The 12,420-nt window shown below is 38.3% G+C and overlaps 1 protein-coding gene across 1 annotated transcript in view; it reads right to left on the minus strand.

Moving 5' to 3' along the window:
• The window catches only part of LOC149774286 (uncharacterized), a gene marked incomplete at its 5' end in the record, with an annotated part of 90,347 nt that overhangs the window by 20,165 nt on the left and 57,762 nt on the right, over positions 1-12,420 (minus strand). The window contains 5 exons of the mRNA XM_089945508.1: positions 5,011-5,134; positions 6,420-6,574; positions 7,986-8,053; positions 9,360-9,466; positions 10,869-10,901. Of these exons, the coding sequence (XP_089801634.1) occupies positions 5,011-5,134; positions 6,420-6,574; positions 7,986-8,053; positions 9,360-9,466; positions 10,869-10,901 (487 nt within the window). The remainder of the gene's footprint in view (positions 1-5,010; positions 5,135-6,419; positions 6,575-7,985; positions 8,054-9,359; positions 9,467-10,868; positions 10,902-12,420) is intronic.

The following is a 12,420-nucleotide window of genomic DNA, read 5'->3' on the forward strand; positions in this document are numbered from 1 at the left end:
ACAAAATTTGTAACTTCCTGCAACTTTCTTATCCCAACTGGCATATCCTGAATTCTAAATAATGTATTTAAAAAACAATAATTGTATATGTTTTTCTAGTTCATATGTTTACAAGTGTATGCAATTATCCATATATAATAAGCATGTATTCTATGTGTACATTATCCTTATGTGGGCCTTAAATTATTTGTGTACATTATCCTTATGTGGGCCTTAAATTCTGTGTGTTCATTATCCTTATGTGGGTCTTAAATTCTCTTCTTGGCATCCGTCCGTCTATGAGAGACGATGGCATAGCTCCAAAGTACGCTTTTGCTTATCCTTCTTTTTAGCTCTCTTTTCAGCTTGCTTTATTCTTCTCTTTTCCTCTGCATTTTAAACTCCCTGCCTGACAGCTAGACACCAGCTGGAACGGTTGTTTGCACAGTTCTCCCAGTCGTTGACATTGATGCTTGCTGTCTTCATATCCTTCTTGCAAACATCTTTGTAGGGCAGATGTGGTCGTCCAGTTGGTCGTGCACCTTCTGCTAACTCCCCATATAACAGGTCCTTGGGAATGCGACCTGGATCCATTCTCTTGACATGGCCGAGCCAGTGAAGGCGCCTCTCGCTGAGGATGGAGAACATGCTGTTCATGTTGGCGCGTTTTAGAACCTCTGTGTTGGGTACTTTGTCCTGCCACTGGGTGTGCAGAATGCGCTGCAGACATCTCAGGTGGAAGCTGTTGAGTTTCCTCTCGTGTCTTGCATAGGTGGTCCATGTTTCGCTGCTGTAGAGAAGTGAGCTGAGCACGCACGCTTGGTAGACACGCAGTTTGGTCTTCTCTGTGAGGTTGGGGTTGTTCCAGACCCTCTGGTTAAGTCTGGCCATCACTGCTGCTGCCTTGGCAATCCTGCCACCCACCTCAGAATCAATGGAGAGTGAGCTGGAGATGTTAGACCCGAGGTATGTGAAGTTCTCGACAACTTCCAAATTGTACCCATCGATGGAGACAGAGGGAGGGGAGTCTGTGTCCTGTGCCATGACATTTGTTTTCTTCAAACTGATGGTCAGTCCAAATTCCTTACATGCATGGGAGAGGCAGCATACCAGCTGCTGAAGTCCATCTTCCGTGTGTGATGTCAAGGCTGCATCGTCGGCAAAGAGCAATTCACAGATGAGTACCTCTGTGACTTTAGTCTTAGCACGGAGACGGGCGATGTTGAACAGCTTGCCATCAGCCCTGGTATGGATGTACACTCCCTCGCTGCAGTCCTTGAATGCGTACTGGAGAAGCATGGAGAAGAAGATGGCAAAGAGCGTCGGTGCAAGGACACAGCCTTGTTTGACTCCGCTAATGATTGGGAATGCTTCAGATGTTGCGCCATTGAAACACACTGTGCTGTGCATGTTCTCATGGAACGACATAATGACAGCAAGCAGACGGGAAGAGGGAGCGAAAGAATGTCGACTGGTATGAGGCAAATTTGTACAAAGTGATGATGTTGGCGTCACGCATGTCCTGTGGGATGTATCCCTGTTCCCAGCAAAGGCAGAGGAGTGTGTGTAGGGGCTGGAGCAGTGCTGGTTTTCCGCTCTTGAGGACTTCAGGCGGAATGCCGTCGCTTCCAGGAGCCTTCCCACAGGCAAGGCAATCGATGGCTTTTCCGAGCTCTTCCAGGGTGGGCTGTGTGTCTAGCTCCTCCGTGACAGGCAGGTCTGGAATGGCATCCAGGGCAGTTCCAGTGACCTTGTTTTGGGTTGCATATAGCTCGAGATAGTGCTCAACCCATCGCTGCAGTTGTTTCCCCTGGTCTGTGATGACTTCGCTCGTCTTGGGGGGTGCGGTCTTGTAGCTGGGGGGGCCTGTCGCCTTTTTGATACCCTCATACATTCCTCTTGTATCCCCGGTGTCAGCAGCTGTCTGTATACTGTTGCAAAGGTTCAGCCAGTAGGTGTTGGCACAGCAGTGGGCAGTCTTCTTGGCGTTATTCCTTGCAATCCTGAGGGCAGGTAGTGTTCTGGGGCTAGGTGCAGCCTTGTATGCCAGGAGGGCTTTCCTCTTTGCCTCAGTCACGGGCTCCATCTCCTCCCAATTTGCCTCATACCAGTCGACATTCTTTCGCTCCCTCTTCCCGTAAGCTGTGATGGCTGAATTGTACACAAAGTCACGGATATGGGACCACTTGGAATCAATGGTGTCATCAGGTGTCACTTTGGTGAGGGCTTCCTTCAGTTTGCTCATGAACTGCTGTGTTTTCTCTGGGTTGCTTGCACAGCAGGTGTTGATACGTGGGTGACCCTTCTTCTTGGCGTGGTGCAGCTTCTTGGGTAATATTCGCACCTTGCTGGCCACGAGGGAATGGTCCGTGTCACAATCGGCACTGTGGTAGCTGCGGGTAAGGAGGACACTGGCCAGTTCTGCACGCCTGGTGATGGCGAGGTCTAGCTGGTGCCAGTGGCGTGCATGTGGGTGTCTCCACGACACCTGGTGGATCTCCTTGCATTTGAAGAAAGTGTTTGTCACACATAGGCTGTGGGAGCAGCACATCTCCAGCAGTCGCTGACCATTCTCGTTGATCTTGCCCCTTCCGTAAAAGCCGAGACAGGTGGACCAGGCCTCATGGTCAGCTCCCACTCTAGCATTGAAGTCTCCTAGTAAGTAAAGGCTTTCATTGTTGGGGATACTGGATATTGCCTGATCCAGAGCCTCATAAAACTTGTCTTTCTCCTCGTAGGTGGAGTAGAGGGTTGGGGCGTACACACCGAAGATGTTGACTGGGCCTAAGGAAGTTGACAGCCGGAGGGCAAGGATTCTCTCAGTACCTGATGATGGAGGTTCAATGAAGGCAATTAGCGTGTTCTTGACGGCAAAGCCTACACCATGCTGCCTAGGTTCATCCAAGGGCTTCCCCTGCCAAAAGAATGTGTAATTGGCTTCCCTGATGGTGCCGCTGTCAGCCAGTCGGGTCTCCTGGAGGCAGGCAATGTCGATGTTCAGTCGGGAGAGTTCTCTGTCAATGACGGCAGTCTTCCGTGCATCGTCGATCTGCTGTAGGTCAGTGGTCAATCCAGGACACATGGTCCTGATGTTCCAGGTCGCAAAACGAAGAGTTGGAATCTTTTTATTTCTTCTTTTAGTCTTTCCTGGTGCAGAGTTTTGTGGCCCACTTGTCGAGATGGTTCTCTAAGCTCCACGCACCCAGTGAAGCAGGCAGGCCATGGCAGGCAGCACCTTACTGACTGGGGGCTGCCCAGCTTGAGGCGGGCGGTAGCTGTCCAGTGAGACCTGATGATCTCTCCCACCGTCAGAAGTAACCCCTGGCGCCAAGCTCTACGCCAATCGAGCTTTGACTTAGAACCGGTAAACTGCTACTTCTCGTGTTGTGCCGACGCCGTACGACAACGTTATGAAGCCTGGGCAGGGTGGTATGGAGAATCAGCTGTTGTGCATGCAGCAGATCCCCCCTCTCCATGCAGCTGGTGTGCCCAAGGGAACGACGAATGCCGATACAGCTTGGCACCAACGGCATCACAGGAGTTGCCGGAATGACGTTGAAGTCAATGTCATACCGCCTTAGGGACTCCATCTCCGGATTTTCTGTCGGGGTTTACTCCCTTAGCCTTTCCCATGCGTGGGTATAGCCACAAGGCAGCAGAGGTTTGGAATCGGAGTTTTCCTTCTCCTAGATGAGCTACCATTCAAGGTTTACAAGTCCCATCTACCCGAAGCATAAATTCTATGTGTTCATTATCCTTATGTGGGTCTTAAATTCTATCTGTACATTATCCTTATGTGGGTCTTAAATTCTGTGTGTTCATTAGCCTTATGTGGGTCTTAAATTCTATGTGTACATTATCCTTATGTGGGTCTTAAATTCTATGTGTTCATTATCCTTATATGGGTCTTAAATTCTATGTGTACATTATCCTTATGTGGGTCTTAAATTCTGTGTGTTCATTATCCTTATGCGGGTCTTAAATTCTATGTGTACATTATCCTTATGTGGGTCTTAAATTCTATGTGTTCATTATCCTTATGTGGGTCTTAAATTCTATGTGTACATTATCCTTATGTGGGTCTTAAATTCTGTGTGTTCATTAGCCTTATATGGGGCTTAAATTCTATGTATACATTATCCTTATGTGGGTCTTAAATTCTGTGTGTTCAATATCCTTATGTAGGTCTTAAATTCTATGTGTACATTATCCTTATGTGGGTCTTAAATTCTATGAGTTCATTATCCTTATATGGGTCTTAAATTCTATGTGTACATTATCCTTGTGTGGGTCTTAAATTCTATGTGTACATTATCCTTATATGGGTCTTAAATTCTATGTGTATGTCATCATGATATGGTTCTTATATTTCTATGTGTCATATAGAAGCCCATTCAAAAACATGAATTCAGTTTATCTGTATCTGTTATACTTTTCTTGCAAACTGATGCTTGTCAACATCAGATAGATCTTGGGAGGTTTACAATGGGTACTGATGTATCCTCATCTACATCCTGTTTGTTTCCCTAAGTGGTGATTGCAGTTGATGTTACTGACACATTGTGGGTTTTCAATAGTTAGTATCTATGCCAACAAACTTACATATTGTTAACTGGATATATGGATCCATCTCCAGTTTAGTGTGGTGGTTTGACTGACAGAAACAGGACAAGCCTTTAGGACATACAGACTTAACATGTAGTGCAATATGTCATTCAGAGATTTGACAGTTTGATGGGCAATTTTATTTTTCAGGAAAACAGGACACAGAAATGTAACAGCTGTATGCAGGTTTTGGTTAATTATCATGGATGATACATCCAATTAGCATCTAATTATGAATGTAAAGGAAAGTTAATTTTTATACTTCTCATGACAAAAAGTAAATAATTACAATATACTCACAAGTTTTGGCTTAGGAAAGAATGCAAAGCATTAAATAATATCTGAGGGATCAAATAACTCTAATTTCCCTTAAGTTTGACCAGCACACTGTTTTGGAACAGTTGTTTCAGATTGGCTGTACAATACCTGCATTTAGTTTGGTTATCTGGGAATGGTGACAAGCCATCAGGGATGTACTTCCGTATTCCACATTCTTCTAGCTTCAAAACTGCAGCAATGTTGTCAGAGGTGTTGCAAAATCCTTCCACATCTACAATCAGACAAATTTGGATTAGAAATATATTTATTAATATTTGAGGATTTTGTAAATGTTAGAGTAGAGTGTTACATGCTCTTTAAAGAAAACAAGGGAACTATTTGATGCAACTCATCTGTATCATACAAGCAAAACACAACATGGAAACTTTTAATTAACAGCAAACATAAGATCCTTAATATGAGAGAAAATGTCCTCACTTAAATTTCTCTTATTGTTTACTGAAAATCTCTAATTTTAAATTCAAAGAAAAGAATTTAATCATCACCCAAATATACCAGTGAAAATCTGGTTTTAACCATAGTTTGTCTTCTGTCAAAATTTTGATCTAGCTCGATTTAGCTATATACACTTTACAAAAGATAGCCTGTACATCACAGCCTGAAGTAATAAATTTAGTCCAAATATATAGAAAGTGTCAACCCATTGATTGACAGGGAACCCTAGTTTTTAAATTTGTGAATCCTCTGAAGTATTGCTTCAAATAACCCGGAGTGGCCGAGTGGTCTAAAGCATTCTCCATTTCGGATCACTGCCATCTCACCTCTGTCTGTGTGGGTTTGAGTCTAGGATTTGGCCAATGTGAGTATGTGAGAAAGCTTGCCAGTTGCTTCTTGTGGGTCACTGGTTCAGGACCCCGGTTCTTCCTCCACCATTATTACTGGTCGTCATGCATTGCGTATCATGTGCTGAAAAATGGCGTTAAACCCCAAAACAACAACAACTGTCATGAATGATGAATTTACTACATTAAAAGCATAGGTACTTCACAAAATGTTACTCTTTTCAATACATATTGAATATTAAGGAAGGATTATATAAATGATAGGAAACATTTGGAAACTGGTCTCTTTTAAAAAGGGTCTTACCGATATCCATAAACATTTTAAGCACTTTTTTTTCATACCACTGAGGTTCATTTGTCAGAAACGGTCTCATACATAGATATTTTTAAAGATGTCCATTAGCAAGGTTATAGTGAAAAGTAAATTCATACAACTTCAAATGTACCAATGGTCATGGTGTTTAAAAATTGACATTTTATGTTGTTATTGACCTAAATTCATCAATTGAAAAAATTGATTCTTGTCATTTTAACAGAAGGGTAAATTTTTATTAAGTATTTAAATTCTATTTGTATTCACCACTCACCATGAAATCCACAAGCACTGGTACTGATCAAGTAATGGTAAATTCATTCTATCTCTTATTATTAACTCAGACTATGTAAAATGTAGGTAGATGACTTATTTTACTGTATATTTTCTATCAGTCTCACCTGTTTGATTGAGAATCCTGGGACTATTTGGACGAATCTCTCCTGCTATACTAGAATTACTTGTCAACAGGCCCACAATTAATGTACTGAGTACATCATTTATCGAGATGTTAGCTGAGAAAGCCAATTCAAAGTAAACAATGACACTGCCATTCCTGAAACAAAGGTTGCCATCAGTAACAATCATTATTATTCCAAGCATTATTGTTATTGTTGATTATGCTATTTTCATTATTACATTTTTGTAATTTAAAAATTAAAACTTTGAATTATGGAATGTAATTATTTGACAGGCTTTTATGATTTGGTTTGTGAGTGTTTAGAAACATTTAAACTAAGACCCTGCAGATGGACAGGTGAGCGGCAAGATGAAATAGCTAGTTGATGATAGGTGTGACTAATTAGAGACAATTGAAGCAACAAGAAAAAACTACTTGAAAAGTATGTCTTGGAAACATAAAAAGAAACATCTAGGTGACAGATAAGTGAGTGGCAAAAAGAAACAGGTAGTTGATGATAGGTGTGTGTGTGTGGTGGAGACACATAAAGTAAGATCCAGCACATAGATAAGTCAGTGACAAAATTAATAGCTAGTTGATGATAGGTGTGTGTGTGTGTGTCTGTGTGTTGGAGACAAATAAAGTAAGACGCTGCATATAGATAAGTGAGTGGCAAAACGAAATAGCTAGTTGATGATAGGTGTGTCTGTGTGTGTGTGTATTGGAGGCAAATATAGACTCAGCACATAGATAAGTGAGTGGCAAAAAGATACAGCTAGTTGATCATAGGGGAGTGTGTGTGTGTGTGTGTGTGTGTGTGTGTGTGTGTGTTGGAGACACATAAAGACCCAGCACATAGATAAGTGAGTGGCAAAAAGAAACAGCTAGGTGATGATAGATGTGTGTGTTGGAGACATATAAAGTAAGACACAGGATACTGATAAGTGAGTGGCAAAATGAAATATATAGTTGATAACAAGTAGATTTATAAAGTTTAGAATGCTTTATGCTTTCAGTCATGTGAAGGACAGATTAGAAAACACATAGGAATTATGGACTTAATGATACCACATTTGAAATTTGGCATGACTGCCTATAACTTTACACTTTTTATTTATAATGGACACTGATATCAAGTGGAACATGATACTATTGTTGTAATTATCAATTATGCAAGCTTAGGTACTTTTTTCTGCAGTATGAAGCTAAATACTTCTAATGAGAATGTTTCTATCTTTCATTTTGGAAGACAAGGTTTCATCTGGTTTTGTAGTTTTACATCACAGTAACACATGTAGATGTCAAATCAATTCAAGTAAAGTCATTTGCCCAAGGATACACCGTGATTGCCAAGACTGATTTAATAGTAGGATTCACCATTCTGATCACAAGTCTAATTACCAACAAACCACCATTTCTTCTGTTACATTAGTTACCTCCTACAACATGCATGCTGGCCCAGTAGGAATATTATGCAAACCTAATCATGCAGGGGTTTAAGAAGATATAATAAAATACATTAAAAATAAATGCATTGAAGAGAGTAGAGAGCATGTGAATTACTGACCGGAAGCCTTGGACACTGCTGTTGAGATAGGTTCTGTTCAGATTTCCACTGTAAAATGTCCTGTTCAGCTGTGAAGAAGGAAATGTAAAGAAAAGGTGTAAGTCTCAGCAATGTCAGTTGTGAAAGCAACAAATATGAAAGAAAACTGCATCTACAACAATACTTACAATAATTCTGAATTACATTCCTCTTTATTACCTTTTCTCCTCTACTATTTATTATTAAAGACAAATCAACCAACTTAAACCACTACTCTTTTAAAATAATATTTCCTTGGTCATTTTTCTGTGGCTACTTTCTATAACTAAGGCCATCTTTTGGGAAACATTTTCCAGGATTTCACCCAAAATGTTCAGCACTGTTTCTAACAAAAGAACAGAACAGATCAATATCTGTCATGTTCTGCCATTTTTATTTTTCTCTGCTTCTGTCTAGATGTGGTGTTAGTTCTCAGCCTCAGAACAGGGTTCTTGATGGTTTTCAAAACCACTTTTAGATGTTACCACAAGAAGTACCTCGAGAACACTGGTCTTTGGTCATAAATGTTTGTCCTGTCCCGCCCAAGGACACTCTAAGTGCTCCAAACTTCCTTCTGTTACTGTAAATGTTATTGACTCCAATTAAGTTGTCTATTGGAGGAAGTAGTAAATAAGTCCAGTAGCTTCAGCTTTAATGCTTTCTTTGAAAAAATACAAATTATTGTCATATAAAATACGATATTTACTAAGTCTCTAAGTTAGTTATAAGATAAGATATTGGACAAGATAACAATCCTTTATTTCTGACTGCATGGTCCATACATCTAAATCAAAACATAAATGTACTTTATACACAAAAAATTATAGCTGCCTAATGTACAAGTATAAAGACATATATACAACTACTGACTATGTATATATCACTGACAAGAACAAAATTATGTAAAATATTTAAAGAGTACTTTGTTCCATCAATCTCTATCTCAGTCTCAAAATTAAAATGAATACAACAGTTCCACAGAGAGATTTCAAGATACAATTCTTACTATTCGATATTCTCACCACATACTTTTTCTTTAATTCATTACAAACTATACATTAGAATTTACAAACATGGTAGAGGCACTGTTCCATCTGGGAATGCTTACAAGTAAACAGAGATTATTCTTGTAACCAATAGCTAATTTTATTTTTTCTACATTCACTGAAGTTAGTCAATAGAGTTCTACAATACAGACTAAGCAATAAGATTTGAATATCAAACTATTGATTTTTCAGGGCTTGCCATTTTAATTAAAATAATTCTTATCTCATTCTGTAGTTGCATTACAAGGATTGAATACCTGGTTAATGTTTATTACGTACAACCACTTCCTTAGAGGTAAAACCATCTTACCTCTCTGATGATCTCCCTTTCCAGGTCCCCAAACTGAGGGCTAGATCTGTTCAGTAACTCTGGCTGAAACGCTCTTTCCAGGGTCAGGACTCCAGAGTATCGGTAAACTTATAAAAGGAAAATAAAACAAAATTATTAAGTCAAGCTTTTTTATTCATATTTTATCATCATCATTCATATATCACATACTGCTTGAGTAAGACTACAAAACTCTTCTAGTCTGTAAAGATTTATAAACAAATATTACACAATTAAATCTAATCACATGGATTCAACAGAATAATCCGATGGATTAGAGCAATGCATTTTCTGACTGGATAGGTCAAAATGAAGGCAGCAGATTGGGTTGTCACAATGAGATATTTCAACGGAATATTCAGAATCATAGTACTCGACTGATCTAAAGTTTGTACAAGCTTCTGATTGGATATTGAGAATCACAGCACTTGACTGATCTAATGTTTGTACAAGCTTCTGATGGGATAATCAAAATGACAGCACTTGACTAAATGTAAAGTTTGTACAAGTTTCTGATTGGATATTCAGAATCACAGTACTTAACTGGGCTAAATTTTGTACAAGCTTCTGATTGGATATTCTGAATCACAGCACTTGACTAAATGTAAAGTTTGTACAAGTTTCTGATTGGATATTCAGAATCACAGCACTTAACTGATCTAATGTTTGTACAAGCTTCTGATTGGATAATCAGAATGACAGCACCAGACTGGACTAAATTTTGTACAAGTTTCTGATTGGATGGAGCCATAATTTTAGTGAAATTGGAGAAAAAGAATGAAATAAGAGAACACCAGAATATCAATAACTGTAACTATAGAAATCCTGAAAATCTAAAGTCTTGTACTGGACAATTTTTCCCAAAATTATAGTGGTGGCAATATATATGTAAAATTTAATACAAAAGCATTCAATCTTGATATAAAAGGTTGTGACAAAAAAGACAACTTGAATATACCTTATCATCAAATGTACTGGAAAACATGTTATTTTTGGTTCCATATTTGCTGCTTTATTATTAGTATTATACTCTCAAGATTGACAGGTTTCCTCTCAAAGTAATCAGTTTTTTCTTCAAAAGCTATCAAATAGAATATCAATCAAACAAAGTATTCTATTCCACATTTTTAAAAGATCAATAAATAACTGAAAACAACGTGACATACATTCTTGAAATTACAAAACATGTAACTGACAAACATTTCAGTCCAAGTCCAAAGGTAAAGTTTTATGATCACTGATAAAACAGTCAACCCATCTTGATCTGTGTCACTTATTAATAACAATCTTACAAAATGTTCTAACAGAACTGAACAGACTATAAAAATTAACCTTTGCCATCCACAGAAAACTTATGATCCAATTCATGTTCAGTCTGAAAAAGAAATCTATAATGCATTCACTGCATAAAATTGTGTTTCAGTTTTGAAATGGTGCTATATATATATACATGTATATATAACACAGGAAAGGACAGAATGAACTACTTACCAGTTATGTTACCAGTCATGTTACGATAGGAAGCTGAAAAAAGGCAGTGAAAAGGCAGTGAGAATAAAATGTCTGTCTCTCAATTATTGAGAAGAATCAGTAGGCATTAATAGGCAAAGACAAAATGGATATTGTTTCTTGAATGTACATTCATATCTTGGCATCTGTCCATCTAGGAGAGACAATGGCATAGCTCCAAAGTATGCTTTTGCTTATCCTTCTTGTACATTCATATATTTATTTCACAAGTTATAACATCAAAGTACAAAGTGTTGCCGATTAAAAATTAGAAAACTAAAATTGTATTTAGACAATATGGATGTCCCCACAAATATGCTATAAAACTAAGGTAAAGATGCCAGGACCAACTTACCAATGAAATAGTCAGGCCAGGACTGATATATATTAATCCTTTTGCTCAGTTTAGAATCAAGTATTTCAAAAGTTACTAAGCAGAAATAATACTTATGACAAAAGTTGCAGACAGGGTATGTAACTTTATACTCTCTCCATACAGTACAGCAGAGGTATGAAAGAAATAACACAGCTCAGTGGGCCATAGCACTGCATAAAGGTATTCAATCAAACAGGATAGTAAAGGCCTCTTTCCATCAATAAGAAAAGTTCTATGTGAAATTGTATCTAAATATGTCTGATCAGTTATGATATTTAAAGGAATATCATAGATAAGAAAAATTTGTTATCAAACTGTACCAAGATATGTTTGAGGAATGTTGAGCTGAATTATATCACAATATATCTGAGAAATGTAGAGTTAAATTATACAAAAATAGTTTTGCCAAGTTAAATCATTCAAGGATATGTCTGAGGACTACTTAAACTCATGGTGCATATGGCTGAACTAAAATCCAGTAAACATGTCCCTTACTACACTGCACAATGTGCTATCAACAGAACAAGTCCACAGTATCTCAATGTGTCTGCCTTGGAATAAAATTGCACATTGATATTTAAAGATCCCAAAATCAATATTTAGTGTTTATTCTTCTTTTCTAAAGTATAAAATTATATACAGCAACATTCTTGCTTACTTATATATCCAAACAGCGAGTTCGTGGTTAAATGCTTTAAATACATATTACTCGGTGATGGATTTCATGATTGGCAATTAATTGTATTGCTGAGTAAGCTATTTTGTTTTGTTTCTTTCTTTGTTGTTTATTTAAAAAAACTCACAATTGCTGGCAAGCACTTGAGATATATTTAATCTTATAAAATTCATCTGTTTATCTAGATATCATGCTTCTGTCAGCAAAGATAGCAGCAGCCATTTGAAATTCATGGGAATTTCTGATGTCCTCTTATCTCTGATTGGTTTTCTAGAATCCAACAAAAGCCTATTTTTACTGAAGTGAAACTTCAGGCTCCTACACGAAATTTCAACTTTCCTGTCTCAGTGGCATGAGAGAACATGTGTATTGTCTTTGTATGCTGGCATGAAAATTTGTGTATGATCTACAAGTCTGGAAAAATATTTTAACCATTTTAATACAATGATCTGCAATGAGGAATTGGTAAATTCATGTCTGCT

This window comes from Sinohyriopsis cumingii, unplaced genomic scaffold, assembly GCF_028554795.1.
Source record: "Sinohyriopsis cumingii isolate HCF-2022 unplaced genomic scaffold, ASM2855479v2 utg000356l, whole genome shotgun sequence".
NCBI classification, from domain to species: Eukaryota; Metazoa; Mollusca; class Bivalvia; order Unionida; family Unionidae; genus Sinohyriopsis; species Sinohyriopsis cumingii.